Source organism: Salvia splendens, unplaced genomic scaffold, assembly GCF_004379255.2.
Source record: "Salvia splendens isolate huo1 unplaced genomic scaffold, SspV2 ctg854, whole genome shotgun sequence".
Classification (NCBI taxonomy): Eukaryota; Viridiplantae; Streptophyta; class Magnoliopsida; order Lamiales; family Lamiaceae; genus Salvia; species Salvia splendens.
The window spans coordinates 11,848-27,482 of record NW_024599536.1 but is presented as its reverse complement, the minus strand read 5'-3'; the positions used below and the strand labels follow the sequence as shown (position 1 = coordinate 27,482).

The window sequence follows — 15,635 nt, the reverse complement described above, 5'->3', positions numbered from 1 at the left end:
TATGTTATTACAATCTGCTAAATTACTCTATATGGGTCAGGATTGAATTAATAAGGTTTCACCATTAAGAAAACAAGTTAGTTCAAATTTATGTCATATTAATCACACTTTCACCAAAAATAAATTTAAATTTGAGATAAAAAATAAGATCCCTATCTTTCCCGATAAAGAGAATCATTTGACGAGAGGATGCTTTTCTCATAAAAACATGCAATCTATGTATTTTTCTTCATAGTAGTATTTATTTCCAGTGTTTATACATCCTGATGTGATTTATTTTATTTTTATATAAGGTAAAATATGATTTTCTCAAGTTTTTAAATACGCTGTATATGGCATGAAAGTGGAGAAGATAATGATTCTGACTAGGATCCTCACCTACACTGGGTTGTGCAAAAATTGTGCCAGTTTGGGCTATTTTTTCTTTTTAAAACTTTTTATTTATTGTAAAAGTTATAATCATGTAATTTAATTTTCTATATCATTTTTATTTCAAGATTTTGGCTCTTTCTTCTCCTTAATTATTCACCAACCTGTATATCTGCATATGAGACAAGAGATAAGAATGAATTAATTATGCAAAGAGGAGTCAATGCATGCTGATTCATATATATTTATAAAATTATTACATTTTAGGGAATATATTAATCGCTAAGTGGTAAAAAATTATACTCCTATATTATTAGTATATAGGGTATTGAAATAAATGGAGAAAAGAAATTAAATAAATTGAATTTAGTTAATCAACTTTTATAATTTAGAAAACAAGAGGAAAAGAAAAAAATATCAAATGAACTTAATTTATTTTGGCTTTTGATTTTTTTACCTATCCAATTCTATTAGGTTCGTCTTCAGACAATCCATTACTATATAGTTTATTTATATAGTCATTTAGAATTTGCATGTTAATTAGGTACTGTCGTAAATGATTTCAAATACTAACAAGTATGAACCACAAATTCAGACAGTTGTGACAATTATTGTGAAATAGCTTGATGGCCGAAAAAAGATCTTTATTAATAGAGTTCAAAGAGACAAGCTTAGTATAATTGTAAATCAAAATTATAACAATACTCACTTTATTTCGCTAAAATTAAGAGATTTTAAGAGAAAAAAAAAAAAATTGGATAATAAGTATTAATGCAACTAGGGCTGGCAATTTTTAACACGACACGATAACACGACACGAACCGGCACGAAATTAATGGGTTTGGGTCAGAGCTTATTGTGTTCGTGTCTTTATCGGGTCGACCCATTAAGGACACGAAAATTTCGTGTCGTGTTCGTGTCGGGTTCGTGTTATCCGTTAATAAATAATATTTTAATATTATTAATTCTTATTATTTTCATTTTTCAATATTTATTAAATTGACCTCATAGTCTTATATGGTCATATCTCATTTAAATCATTTAAATATTTAATCACTTTCCAATACGTGTTGTTATCGTGTCGTGTTGACCCGAAGTGGTTCGTGTCGTTAATGGGTTCGTGTCGTTAATGGGTTCGTATCGTGTTCGGGTCTGAGGGTAGCGGGTCGTGTTCGTGTTCGTGTTCGTGTTTGGGGTTTTCTTAACAGGTCGTGTTCGTGTTTGTTGTTATCGTGTTCGTGTCGTTATCGTGTCGACACGATAACGACCCGACACGCACGATTTGCCACCCCTAAATGCAACGCCCAGCCCAATAAACGACAAAGATAGTTACAAGTTACAAGCCACGTTTATCTAATTAATGTTGGCGACCATTGCGACAGTTATTGTTCCGAGTCCAACTAACGACAAAGATCATTGTGACCTTTATTATTCAAGTACAAATACAACTGTCAGCTGACGACAAAGACTCTTTTGAGTTATAGTCCAGCGGCCAAGTAACGACAAAGATTGCTTTGACAGTTATACGACAAAGATTATGTATATCAGAATTATTTTTTTACTACCAAATAAAGAATACTTCATCCATCCCCTGAGAGTATGAACATTTAGTTTGATACAAGTTTTAAAGTATTATTCTTTTATTACAAGCATTGCTAGTTCGGGCCTCGAGTGCTTTTCTCGAAAATATTTTAAATTCATCCTGATTTTCTAGATTAGGGACTGGCATATACAAAGTCTTTCAAGCATTTCATGGCAGTATGGTGCGGGTTACTTTAGCACCATAGTACTTGGTGCCCGAACATCGACTCGAGGCATTTACTCAAACCCTTCTTATCCAAAGGGGCATCTTTCGACTAAGACTCGCTTGCCATGTCCCTCAGGACCCACAAGGGATATACATGAATGTTCATATGCTATCCATTGACTAGACTTTTGACCTGATCTTAGGTCACCGACTCACTCTCTGTGAATGAATCTTACTTATCTACTATCTTCATCCATACTCAAATAGTTTTTTACCCTAAAAATTAATCATTCATTTTTGATATTTCTCCTCCATCTCACGGTAAATGAAGCGGATTATCTTTTGGATTGTCTCACTATAAATGAAGCATTTTTTTAATAGAAAAAATAACACTTCATCTCTCTCTTACTTTATTCTTTCTTATCTTTTCTCTATATTTTTTTCTCACTCCTACTTTATTCTTTCTTCATTTACCACTAAACTCCATTGTCTAAAAACGCCTAAAAAAATACTCCAGATGGGACGGATGGAGTATTATGGTTCATCACTTTTCCACACTCTGTCTCCTATTATCTCTCATATTTATCACTTGATGGAAGCACCATTGCACCCTCTGCTAGACCAACTCGAGGCATTTTTCCCAACCTCTTCTACCATGTAAAACTAGGCCACCTTATATTCTCAATCGATAACTATCTTTCGACTAATCTAATATGTTATGTCCCTCGACCCAGAAAGATATTCACATATGTCCATCGACTAGTGCCTTCGAAAAGATCTTAGGCCCCAACTCGGTCCATACTCAATATCCTTTTTCAATATAGATATGAGATGTCACATTGAGCTAACATAGAAGAACAAAATTGAAATTATTATGGATCTAAAATAAAAGAATAGATAAAAGGGGAAGAGTGAGGTGTCACAACACTGAAACTAACTAAACTGAAAATGGGCTAATACTTCACCCATCGCCATCCTCATCTTCATCGTTTACCACAATAACCCAATCCCCTCTTACGCACCCCTCCGCCCCAAGTTCCGCATCAATTCCAGCTGGAAGAAGAAACCCCTTCGACCAATCCACAGAGAAGCCCGGGAATCCGCCTCCGGGTTCGGGATTCGGCGCCTCGGCAAAGAAGAAGCAGTCGAAGGGAAGAGAGAGGGCTTCAATTATCCGCAGAGAGCCTATGGAGAAGCCGAGATTCGTGTCGGCGCAGGAGGCGGCTCGTGTGGAGGAGCTGAGTAAGAACGAGAGCGCTTTCCTGCTTGCTTGTCGGGCCTCGGCGCGATTATTCTGGTCCAGGGCATTGCTCTTGCCGCTTCAGGTTTTGATTTTTGGAATTGGCTTGTTTAATTTCTTCAGCTTAATTGCGTTAATTGGGAGTTTATTAGGTTTGTTGAATTAGTTTGTTCATGCTTCAGGTTTTGATTTTGAGAATTGGGGCATTTTGGTGGTAATTTGTGCCCCTTTTGTTTGATTAGGGTTTATCTTTAGCTTGATTGAGAGTTTATTGGTTTGTTGAATTGGATTGTTCATGCTTCAGGTTTTGATTTGGAGAATTGGGATATCTTGTGATAATTTGGGCATCGTTTTGTTTGATTAGGGTGTATCTTTAGCTTAACTGAGAGTTTATTAGGTTTGTTGAATTAATTTGTTCATGCTTTTGGTGGTCTTATTGTGTATTGGGCTTTCGTTTATTGATGCTGTTTTTGTTATTGTGAAGAATTTATGTGAGGTTTAAGATGGGAATTGGTGATGGAACAAAGTTGAATTAGAATTTCCACAGATGGTCTATTGCGGGCTTCGTTGTGTTCGCCTCTCTCTCGCTTGATTCTTATCCAATATGCCAATTCATTTTGGTTATAATAAGGTAGGATTTAGGAATGTGGCTTGTATCTTGACAAAGAGTTCATGAAATGAAGGAGCAATCTTGATAGTTTCTTCTTTATCCGGTTCTGTTACTGCTTCGCGTGATTGGATATTAATTCATTTTATCAGTTTGTTGAACTTGGGGTGGGGCTTCTTATGTTACTTATCAATGATCATCGTTAGTTTCAGTATCGGCATTGGAATGGTATCCTAGAAGCTAGGAATAACGTGTTCTAAGAGATTATTGGAGTAGGTGTGTGGTTTAATTAGCATTTCTTGGTAGTAACCACATGTCGTGAGTATGCTTTACTTTGTCAAATTAGACCAACGGGTCGTCTTCTGTGAAGAAAACACACATCATTATCAATATCATCAGTTAAAATATTGGTTGTAACTTGAATCTTAGTCTCTTAGTATTTGATGTGTGAAATGCGTATTTTATTTCTTATTTTGTTGATGAATTAGTTGTTTGGTGTGATTTATCACTCTTCTTGTGAATTATTTTGGGATACGGTATCCTATTATATAGCGATAGGCGAATGCGTTGGAAATGAATGTAGTCGAACAACTTCTGACTTAAGGACAAGATCTAGTTTACGTTTGAAAGGTCTTGTTTGCTATCAATAGTTTGCAGTTGTGGTAGATGCACTGTCAATATTGTTGCGTTATATTTTTCGTGGACTTGAGGAAAAATGAGTGGCTAACAAAGCTCGATTACAGATAGAAGAAAACCATTTCAGCAAAAGAAATCCTAACATAGCTTAATATTGCTTTCGTGATTGATAAAATTGTTTTGTTTGTATGCAAGACACTTGATTTGTTGTGAATCTGAAGCTGCAGCAGTGCCGTTAACTTGCTATTTTATTTGCAGGTTTTCTACCAGAGCATGGATGGCTTCTTGGTCAAGTACCTCTACCCTCCTTCACTCCTACCGTCTTCTTGTTTGTTGCTGGGACCGTTATATATGGTGTTTCGAAGTATTTGCAGAACGAGAAATCTGAAAGTGAAAACTGAACTCAATCGGTTGGAAGCCATTGCTGTTGCTATCGGGCCATTATAACGGTTAGTTCTCGGCTGTTCATAGCTTGTAGTGCTCGTCTCCGGAAATTCATAGTGACATTTCAAGAAACGGTCATATATGAGAACATTTTTATCTGATTGTGATGAATTTATGTTGAATAGCCCTTCTACTATGATATTCATTGCCTTGAATTGATATGCAATTCGATTACCCTACTATGTTGCCTTCTTGTACCTTCAGGCTTCAGCAACTTATAAAATTACGAGTTTTGGTCAAATTATTTAATTTTCCGCAGTCTGTCTCATCTATGCATACAACGACGTCTTCTAGTGATGCTTGAAACAACATCTTTTCATTAAAATAAGAAGAAAAAAAATATAAGGAACGGAAAAGAAAATTACATATTACAATGATATCATGTCGTTTTGTGCATGAATGAGACAGCCACGCCACGAAACACTGAATTTTCATGATTTGAAAATAGTGGGAAATTGTGATTTTTGTGCTTCAAGTGTAACCTTCTATTGATCCTATTTCCTACATTTCTTCGATATGCTTATAACTTCTATTTAGGATAATTCATTTTTCTTATTTTCTTAATTATCATCTAGCATATACTTAATCTTTCGTTTGATGAGTGTTATAAGAAAAAAATTATTAAGTTATAGTACAAAAATGCAGACCGGATTCTCTGCTAAATTCTTGGAACTGGTAATCAAATTTCATCCCCTCTCTCCATTTCATCCTCACTTTTCCTTTGAGAATTCACGTTTGTTTCTCTCTCCTAATCTTTCATTCAAGAACCAACCCTTTGCAGAACGAAATTCATGCACGATTCTCTCTCTGATTCTTTTGCAGCTTTCTTTGAATACATTCATGATATAAATCCAACGAAATATTGTTACGATGGCCGGCGACCGGTCGCTCTTCATCAACGGAGATGGAGTTTTTTCCCGACCCCTCGCCTGATCTTTTGGATGTCGATTTTCGCCGCCTTGATCTTGTTCTCTTCTTCCACTCGCCCGATCTCTCCCCTGACCGCCGCGCCTAGCCGCCTCATGGGGCGGTCATAGTTGGGAGCGCCGCGTCCTGGACTCAGCCGCCCCTCTACAAAGGGGAGGTAGCCTCCGGTGGCCGTGGCCACCTCTCCGTCCTTGTGACTGGCGCCGCGGGTTTCGTGGGCAGCCACGTCGCCCTGGCCCTAAGGCGCCGCGGCGACGGCGTGGTGGGCATGGACAACTTCAACAGCTACTACGACCCCTCCCTAAAACGCGCCCGCCGCAAGCTCCTCGACCGGGCGGACGTGTTTGTTGTCGAGGGCGACATCAACGACGCGCCCCTCCACAAGCTCTTCGACATCGTGGCCTTCACGCATGTCATGCACCTTGCGGCCCAAGCCGGGGTCCGCTACGCCATGCACAACCCTGGCGCGTACGTCCATAGCAACATCGCGGGCCTCGTCAGCGTATTTGAGGCGTGCAAGGCTGCCAACCCGCAGCCCGCGGTCGTCTGGGCCTCGTCGAGCTCCGTATACGGCCTCAACTCGAAGATCCCGTTCTCCGAGAAGGACCAGACGGACAAACCGGCGAGCTTGTATGCCGCGACCAAGAAAGCCGGCGAGGAGATCGCGCACACGTACAACCACATCTACGGTCTCTCGATAACCGGGCTGAGGTTCTTCACGGTGTACGGGCCATGGGGGCGGCCCGACATGGCCTACTTTTTCTTCACCAAGGACATCCTCAAGGGGAAGCCCATCTCCATATTCGAAGGCCCTCACCACCAGAGTGTGGCGAGGGACTTCACGTATATTGACGACATCGTCAAGGGCTGCCTGGCTTCCATTGACACCGCGCAGCAGAGCACGGGTAGCAGCGGGAAGAAGAAGGGACCCGCGCAGCTGCGTGTGTATAATCTTGGTAACACCTCGCCCGTGCCGGTGAGCAAGCTTGTGAGCATACTCGAGAAGCTGTTGAAGACGAAGGCGAAGAAGCATGTGCTGCCAATGCCACGCAACGGCGATGTCGTGTGTACGCATGCGAATATCAGCCGGGCGCACAAGGAGCTGCACTACAAGCCTACCACTGACTTGCAGGCTGGTCTTAAGAAATTTGTGCGTTGGTATCTTGATTACTACTCTGGAAACAGAAAGAGGCTTTACTGGTGAACTCATATTTGATTTTTTTTGTTGTGTACATTATTTAGGGAGAGTTGTAAAGTTTGTTGCATTTTATTGGAATGTTTGTGGATTCTTTAATTTGTTAACTGCGATAAAATTACTTCCTATGTCCAATATAAGTATCATTTCTACTTCCCATATCCAATAAAAGTAATTCAAAATCTCAGTTTTTCAACTCACTTTTTAAAACTCATGCTCTAAAAAATGAAGTAAGACTCATTGGTGAACGAAGGGAATATATTTTGATCATTTAAGCTTTCCATTTGGTAAGAAAAAATCAAGAAAAAACACTGCATGATGAATATATTCAGAATTCAAACTTCATTTCACAAGATATGATTAATCAAATCCTACTAGTGAAGAGTGACAATGTGGATATCAAGATTAAGATGAAAAAACAGCAAGGCTGTCACATAAACTGAATTCCATATCTCAACAATAAAAAAGTATTCGACGTAAATATAAAGGAGTCTAGGATATTCAAAATTGTGAACAGTCAAAAGAACTCGTATAACAGCCTTGCACCATATATGCGGCTCATGGATTTCTGGCTTAAATTTAGATAACAAAAGCAGAAACAGGTAAATAAGATGCGTCTAAGAATCTGCAATTGTGACTTCGACCTCTACACCAGGTTCAATGGTAATTGAGGTGATCTGCTTCACGACATCGGGTGAGCTGAAAAGGTCAATCACCCGCTTGTGAACCCTAAGCTCAAACCTATCAAAGGTGTTGGTACCTGCAGAAACAAGATTCAGGCACCAGTCGATTATTCAAATGTTTCAATGAAAAAAAGTAGGATCAGTCGATTAAGATGGTCCAATATGTATTGCTAAAAAATAAGATATGTATCCGGTTAATCATTCAAAATGAAGAAAGACACATTGCTCAAAATGCAGACTTTTACAGGATGAATAAAGGTTGCTTTAGAGAGGAGATTCATTTAAGGTATGTTCTAATTTCTATAGCTGCTATACTTAACGAGTGTACCCTTAATCAAACTTGCAATTACTGAAGACCAAAGACATGATAAAAGCTATACAACAAAACATGCAGTCTACTAACAAAGGAGGAACAGATTGAAAACAAACAGTTGAGCTTATATAAGAGCAATAGCTTTATAATGAACAATACCAAAATGACCACACAATATTACTATTGGTAAAAAGACCTTACTGAGGTAGCATAAAAGAAGAAACTTTTATTAAGAACACCACTATAAACACTCAAATTCCAAATAAAATGATGCATTGAACAGAAACTCAATAAGAAAATGCAAGAAAGTATTTTTACCTTCACCACAAGGAGATTTCCTAGTAGTGATCTTGAGAACCTTAGTGGGCATTCTCACTGGTCCCTTGACTCTGAGCCTCTTGTCCTTGGCACCACGCACCAAGTCGGCACAGACTGAAAGCATCAATCATCGGTACATCAGGAAAAACATCGCCACGCAGACAAGGCATACAATGCCATAAACATACTAGTAATATTTCAGCTTTACAATGGAGAAATTAACAACATGAATAGTATCTATCAAGCAAAGTAAGCATAGATACGCACTCCGAAATCCTAAAACAACAGACACTTTACCAATACTGAAAACCAGTGGACCTCCCATGTTGAAGAGAGTGTTTGGTTCAATTCTGATCAACCCATTCCAGAACAAACAAAAAGATTAAAAATCAAACATTTTTCTATCTCTCTACCTCTCTTCCCTATAAAATTTATGCTAAATTCTCAATCACAACCTAACATTACAAGGTAAATTTAAAATAGATGATCTCTATATTATTGAATACAAACAGAGCATAACAAATTGAGTATTCCATAATCATTGAAACAAAAAAAGTGTATACCTTTCTCCAAATTCTTCACGTTCTTGGAAGAAAGTGTAATACGAATCTTGTGAATCTGCTCCAGGGGCTCCTCTAGCCCTGGCTTTGAGGGTTTAACCGCTGCGAACGCCATGATTCAATCGAGCTTCTTTCTTCTGTCAAAACAGCAGATAGTGAAAAATTAAAACTTTTTGGTAATAGTATCAGATTAAATTAACACAACTACTGAGATCCGTACCGGAAGAACGGAGCGCGACGGCGGGAGGCGGAGGTTACTGTCGACTGCTCCAAGCTGAGCTGATAACAAATGTTGGATGGGATTATAAATCTAGGGTTAGGGTTTTTATATTTTTTATTCTTATCAATTTCTATTGTTTATGGGCTTCTGTTCTTCAATTTAGCTGAAGGGCAGGCATGTGTATTGAAAGTTAGGCCCAATATATGGATATTTAGAAAATAAATTAATTAATATAATTTGTATTAATGGGTTTTTAGTCTTTTGTGAATGAAAAAAAAGGATCAAAGAAAATGTCATTTTGGAGATTTATTCAAAATTTGCTTTGTAGAGGTGGAGATCTGGGTGCGGTTTGAGAAATTTCAGAATAAGGGGTTAAATTTGCTAACCTTTCGTAATTAGGGATTCAATTCGCTGACTTTTCGTAATTTGGGATCGATGCATGCGTATTCTTCAGAATAAGGGATCTATGATATTTTATCTTATTTATGTTCTTTTTTAATATTATTTTCCTCTAATCATTTATCAATTGCCTAAATTACCCTCTTCAAATTTTTAACTAAAGAAGCAACCGACAGCCTTTGCAATCACTCAATTCCTATCTCATAAGTCATACCCCCTTCTTGTGTCGAAAGAAACCCATTCAGGAACAAGAAAATATCATCGCGGTTTGGATTGACAACAAAGGGCTGGGTCAACTATTCAATCAAATGATATTGAGCGTGTTTCCCATCTCCTCTCGAGAAAGAAGTGTGCTATTTCTTTGCAAAATTGTGCTCAATTTCATATGTGGCAGTTTCGCCAAGGAGATAGCTATGACTAATTTGTAAGTGCTAGTAAGAAAAGTAGGAGGTAAAAATTGTGAACTAGAAGCAAAATAAGATAGCTAGAGAAAGGGATAGTAAGACCTAATTGTGCACTCAATCAACTTTAAAGTCTTTATGAGGAATCCAAAGCAGTAAATCAGTTAAATATACTAGTACAATCCTAATCCAGTAAACAATGATCTTTGCATCGCATGCAATGGCTTTGTTAATTATCCTAAAATACAAATCCAGAGATACCTTTAGGAATACAGACCGATTAAACTATAGAAAATTTAAACACAAAACTACTTCGTTATATGGCACCCCAAGTTAAAGCATCATATAGAATTTATGTTCTTGCACTGGCACATGCACTACATACACAAAATCGAGCAACTCGACTATAAAATCAAAGAGAAGAATATACGGAACATTCATTTGGAGGCAGGTTTGGAATAAAAAAGGCGGGTGATTTGGGAGAAATCACAGAAACGGCGCTGGATTTTTGATGAAGTAGTAGAATTTAGGTAAAAATGTGAATGAGGTAATTTAAACAATTGATAAATAGTTAGAGGAAAATAATATTAAAAAAAGAACATATATAAGATAAAATATCATAAATCACTTATTCTGAAGAATACGCATGCTTTGATCTCAAATTACGAAAGGTCAGCGAATTTAACCTCTTATTCCGAAATTTCTTGTGCGATTTTATCCAATAAAATGCTTTTGTGTTACCCCGAGGATCGAGATCTATTCGCAGTTGTGTATCGTTCGCTAAGATCGATTCAAATTGTTTATGGTTCGTTTTGGTAATATGCGTTGAGGAATTTTATGTGTAGCAATTCGGTATAAACTGATATCAACTCGTATGAGTTTGGTAACTTCAACTCATTAGCAACTTATGCATCATTTTTCTGAGTTACACCCCTTATCTCAAAATTTAGATCGAACTAATCAATTGACACAAATAGTTAATGTGAGTCTCTTTATAGGTATTAATATAATATTAGTCCTTCTTGGAATGAAAATAGAGAATAGGATGGGATGACATTCATTTTTGTAGCTAAAGGAAAAATAAAGGAAAGAACTAAGAAGGATTTAAAGAATGGGAATTTTCTTACATCCCATTTTTCCTTGCAACCAAAGCAAATGGACTTTGATTTATATTGCTTCTAGATATAGGTGCTCAATTAGCCTTTCTTTTCCTCAAAATATATTTACTTTGGCACCACAAAACCCAAAAGAATTACTACAAAATAAATAAACACCATAAAGAATGGATGCGTTGGTTAAATAGATTCTACTCAACAGCTATGTATAGTGATAGGTTTTTTATATAAATAAAATCTACAAAATCTACCATACAACATAGTTATGTCCACGAAGCTCAAAATGAGCAAACTGTAGAGCTATCCAAATCTGAAACAAAAGAAATGGGAAGTTTAGTGATGACCATTAGTACCATCCTGCTCTATTTCCTCTGCATCCTCAAAGCGCTGATCATTTATCTGAAGCTGCAAGAACAGAGATTGTATAAATTCTTCCATCTGTTGCGATACTACACATAATACAATGAATCGCATGCACGAGCATTCTGAACTCTGAAGGCCGGGGATAAAACTCTAGCATTTTTGCAAACCACGACTATATAACATACCTGCACCACTGATTGAGCTAAGTCGACATTTCCATTGGCACCGATTGGGTGGGCTGGATTTTGGTGGGCATCCCATTCCGAGTCATCGTCCTCTGACCAGCCGAAAGAGAAACAAACGGAGAGCATAAGAATGTAGATAACAGTTTTAATAAAGGGAACAGTGGCTTTCGGAATTAATTGATTACCCGCATTGAATTCCAGCTGATCAGCGCTGAAAATCCAATTATTTTCGCCTTCATCCTCTACAGGAAGCACAACAAAGTCGTTAGCCTGTGAAAAATATGAATAAGAAAATGCTCTATATCTTTGTCAAGGAAATTAATACTAGTACCTTCTATTGGATCAGGATTCAGCTGAGCACATTCACAGAATACTGTAAATAGTCTGTCCACTGCACAAATTAAGGAGAAAATTGCAACTCATAAAAGCGAATAAACATTTACAAAGATGGGACATGGATTACACGAGCAGGATAAAAAATGAAAGCAAGGCTAGAAAAGCTAACGGGTACATTGATTAGGATCCGAGGGCACAAATCTCATCTCGGTTATCTTGGATAAGTTTAGCGTATCGTCAGTTTCAGACTCTGAATCTTCAGACTCATCTTCCTCAGCCCCATTCTCAATCTTGAAAATAAAATAAATGCACCTATCATTAGACCTTTAAGAAAAGTAATATATCAAATATCAATGCATACAACTAGAAGCTTATGTTTAACAAAGTCACTTCAATGAGCATTCCAATAACTGCAGATACTACATATTGTAGAATACTAAGTCTTTGGATTAAGGGATTCAAACAGTGTTGTTAGGGCCGCGGGGCGCACCGGGTCAATGAGGTGAAAATTCGGGTCGCGGGTCAACGAGTCGACGGGGTCGAGACACCCACAAAGCTAGGTTAATTTTTTGGCCTTTTAATATTAAATAAAATAAATATATTGCTCTAATGTTTATAATACATCAAATAATATAAATGTAGACGTAATTCATGTGAATAGAGATAAAATGGAAAATAGAAATGATCAAAATATCAAAACAATTCATAAGTCATAACACAATAAATAATTGAAACCATTGTCTGAAAATATCAAAACAAAGGAATATATGAAGGGTGGCAGCAAAAGATCTTTGAATTGTTTATTTGTTTAGGAGTGAAAAGGCCGAATTCTAAAGTGTAGAAAGTAGGTTTGAAAAGTTTGATGTGGTGCATGCATATATATAGAGAATTGTGAATGAGAGAGACATAAAACATGTGAGAGATTTGAGAAAATCAGAGATAACATGTGTTTAGGGCGACCCAGGCGACTCACTCGACCCAGGTGACCCACTCGACCCAGGCGACCCAGCGGCGACCCTCTATCTCGATCAACCCACCCATGTTGGGGCGGTGATGGTCTCGACCCAGGCGACCCGAACGACATTTTGACAACACTGGATTCAAATTGCAAGGAAATAAACCAAGTGAATAACACTTGCAACAAATCAATTTTTACATCAAAATCCTCCTATCAACACAACCTAAAGGTAATACCAGCCATATATGTGTACATATGCATAAAGATGCCTCAAAATCCTCTACTGTGTGTATACAACATCTCCACAAGAAATTATTCCAACTTGATCTTCGAACACACGTATTTATTAAAACGACGCCTTAACATTTCCCAACACTAGAACATACTCAGCAGTTGTTGATTAGTCTCCCTGCAACTGATGGGATGTTTTACCGGAACAACATCTTACCCCCCTTGTAGCCTGTAGGCAATGTAAACTAGTTCTAAGTCGAATGTTTAGGTGTGTTGGGTAATCCCCGGCATCCCTAGCCGGGACCTTATTCGATTCACATGATAATTAACAAACCAAAGAGATCAATAGACAATTCCATATTACAACTTTCACATTATAAACATCAAAACGCAACCTAAATTCTATCAACAATAACTATACAAAGCTTGAGCATTTACACCAAAACATCAATACCTGAGCATAGATACAAGGTTCAGGATAAGCCTCGGGATCTCTGGAAACAGCGTGAAGCGACACCGAAATAAAATCGACGGCATAGCCTTTCGCCCTATCCGAGTCGCTCAGCCAAATTACTTGCCTTTCCGCACACAATTCGGAGCAATCAATAACAACATAAGAGCTAGAAAAAAACTAAGCATAGAAAATTGGGGAAGATAATAGGTTTAACAACCTGGTGGTGAGGTAGAGAGTGCCGGGGAGTTCAGGCTGACGGCTGCTGCTGCCGAGGACGATAGAGACGCCGGGCTGCACAAGCATCAGCTCCTCGCCGTGGTGGGAGTCGACGAATGGTTGTCCGATGCCGTCGCCGGTTCTCTCCGTCACGAGTCGGATCGCGGAGGCCATTTCCGGTGGGATTTTGGAGTCGGAGAGGTTTTGGAATCGGAAATTTGGGGCTTAGGTATGAATATCGTTATTGAAATACAATACCTAAATGTGTTGATTGTTTAATTTTTATTAAAAAATATTGGCATCTAATATCATAAAACTTTAAAAAAATTGAATTTTTGCACGAACTTTAAAATTAACAAATAATATCACAAACTTTATCCTGAGTTTGTTTTTTCCACGAATGAAAAAATTCCCACAAATAATATTATGATGCGGATTTTTTTCGGAATTTCTTGACAAAAATTTTGAGAGCTTCGAGTTTTTTAATCTTTAAAGATAGTTTTTCATGAAGCACACCCTCCAAAATTGTTCTTCAATCTATTAAAATAACATGAATTTTTTTATTCGTGGGAAAAATATAAATCCGAGGTAAAGTTTGTGATATTATTTATCAATTTTAAAGTTCGTGGGAAAAATTCAACTTTTTGAAAGTTTCACGTGAATATCCCTTTATTAAATTAGTGATAGAAGTTGGATTGGATGGATAACATTAGAATTTTAAAGCTAAGTTAAGATACTCCATACCAAGTTTTTGTTAGAAGAAGAATAATCGAACGTCATGTAAAAATAAATATGATGAATAATAATGAAAATTGAATTAATGTAAATATAGACTTTAAAAAAAAGAGACTCGATTCGCATGCCTTTCGAAATTTGGAATTTAAACTCGTTAATCTTTCAAAATATGGGAATGAGACATGCGAATTCTTCGGAACAAATAATTTTTATTTTATTTTTTTATCATTTTCGCTCTTCTTTTTTGTTAATAATTCCTTCAAAACATTTTTAAAAAATATTTCTCCCTGTTCTTCCACTGCAGATTTTGCACTGAAGCCGTGATACATTTTTGTTAAATTTTTTTTTGGAATTGTTTTCCTTTTTTTTATAACAAAAACACATCTGCACTAGCGCCAAAGGGGTGGAGGGTGGATGAAGTGAAGGAGGGTAGATGCAATAGAATTTTAGAATTAAGGAGTATCACGTATACGAATTTCAAATTTGAGATTTTAAATTTTATGTGGGTTATTTGATCAATTTATAAATGTTGTAAGGAAAATAATAAAAAAAGAAAGAGGAAAAAAAATGAGAAATTCATTGTTATGAAAAATTTGCATGTTTCGATCACGTATCTAAGAATTCAGCAAATTTAATCTAAAATTTCAAAAGGTTAACAAATTTAAAGTACTACCTTTTACAAAAATCTCTTAAATAAATATGATATCTAGTCACAAATATAATGGCCATTATGAATGATTTTAATAGTATTAGAATAACATGTGATACATATATCTAACTATACAATAGGTGATAATGCAGAAAATAGCACCAACATTATCCTCGTATTTTTTGTACTTGAAGTCTATTATTTCGAAATTAGTTAATAGAAGTAATAATAGTATTTTTTGTACTTGATCTCTAAACTTAACTGGGCCAGCCCATGAATTCCCGGATAAAATGGGCCAATTGAAACCCACAAACATTACAAAACCCTAATTTGA

General features: G+C 37.0%; 2 protein-coding genes and 2 pseudogenes across 4 annotated transcripts; 2 read left to right on the top strand and 2 right to left on the bottom strand.

Moving 5' to 3' along the window:
• The first annotated feature begins 3,202 nt into the window (after positions 1 to 3,202).
• LOC121791619 lies at positions 3,203 to 5,000 on the top strand (annotated as a pseudogene).
• An 834-nt stretch (positions 5,001 to 5,834) lies between these two features.
• On the top strand, positions 5,835 to 7,258 carry LOC121791618 (annotated as a pseudogene).
• Positions 7,259 to 7,570: 312 nt separating this feature from the next.
• On the bottom strand, positions 7,571 to 9,392 carry LOC121791616 (40S ribosomal protein S20-2-like). Of its 2 annotated transcripts, none has more exons than XM_042189488.1 (4): positions 9,260 to 9,392; positions 9,043 to 9,176; positions 8,480 to 8,593; positions 7,571 to 7,925 (listed from the first exon to the last, which is right to left on the bottom strand). In XM_042189488.1, the coding sequence occupies exons 2-4, from the start codon at positions 9,152 to 9,154 to the stop codon at positions 7,783 to 7,785; spliced, it is 369 nt and encodes a 122-aa protein (XP_042045422.1). In that variant the 5' UTR covers positions 9,155 to 9,176; positions 9,260 to 9,392; the 3' UTR covers positions 7,571 to 7,782. The 2 variants fall into 2 exon arrangements, with proteins under 2 accessions (XP_042045422.1, XP_042045421.1); XM_042189487.1 differs by having other exon boundaries at positions 9,043 to 9,173; positions 9,260 to 9,316.
• Positions 9,393 to 11,377: 1,985 nt separating this feature from the next.
• LOC121791617 (chloride conductance regulatory protein ICln-like) lies at positions 11,378 to 14,148 on the bottom strand. Of its 2 annotated transcripts, none has more exons than XM_042189489.1 (7): positions 13,919 to 14,148; positions 13,702 to 13,825; positions 12,228 to 12,348; positions 12,054 to 12,113; positions 11,908 to 11,964; positions 11,723 to 11,814; positions 11,378 to 11,579 (listed from the first exon to the last, which is right to left on the bottom strand). In XM_042189489.1, the coding sequence occupies exons 1-7, from the start codon at positions 14,089 to 14,091 to the stop codon at positions 11,508 to 11,510; spliced, it is 699 nt and encodes a 232-aa protein (XP_042045423.1). In that variant the 5' UTR covers positions 14,092 to 14,148; the 3' UTR covers positions 11,378 to 11,507. The 2 variants fall into 2 exon arrangements, with proteins under 2 accessions (XP_042045423.1, XP_042045424.1); XM_042189490.1 differs by having other exon boundaries at positions 12,234 to 12,348.
• Between the last annotated feature and the right edge of the window lie 1,487 nt (positions 14,149 to 15,635).

Bases quoted from the DNA above. Each gene is read 5' to 3' on its own strand.
- LOC121791616 (XM_042189488.1), bottom strand. From the start codon at position 9,154: ATGGCGTTCGCAGCGGTTAAACCCTCAAAGCCAGGGCTAGAGGAGCCC. The intron at 8,594-9,042 runs GTATACACTTTT...TGATGCTTTCAG, and splicing joins CGTGAAGAATTTGGAGAAAG to TCTGTGCCGACTTGGTGCGT. The intron at 7,926-8,479 runs GTAAAAATACTT...TTGTTTCTGCAG, and splicing joins GAAATCTCCTTGTGGTGAAG to GTACCAACACCTTTGATAGG.
- LOC121791617 (XM_042189489.1), bottom strand. From the start codon at position 14,091: ATGGCCTCCGCGATCCGACTCGTGACGGAGAGAACCGGCGACGGCATC. The intron at 11,965-12,053 runs GTACTAGTATTA...TGCTTCCTGTAG, and splicing joins GAATCCTGATCCAATAGAAG to AGGATGAAGGCGAAAATAAT. The intron at 11,580-11,722 runs GTATGTTATATA...CTGTTCTTGCAG, and splicing joins TAGCTCAATCAGTGGTGCAG to CTTCAGATAAATGATCAGCG.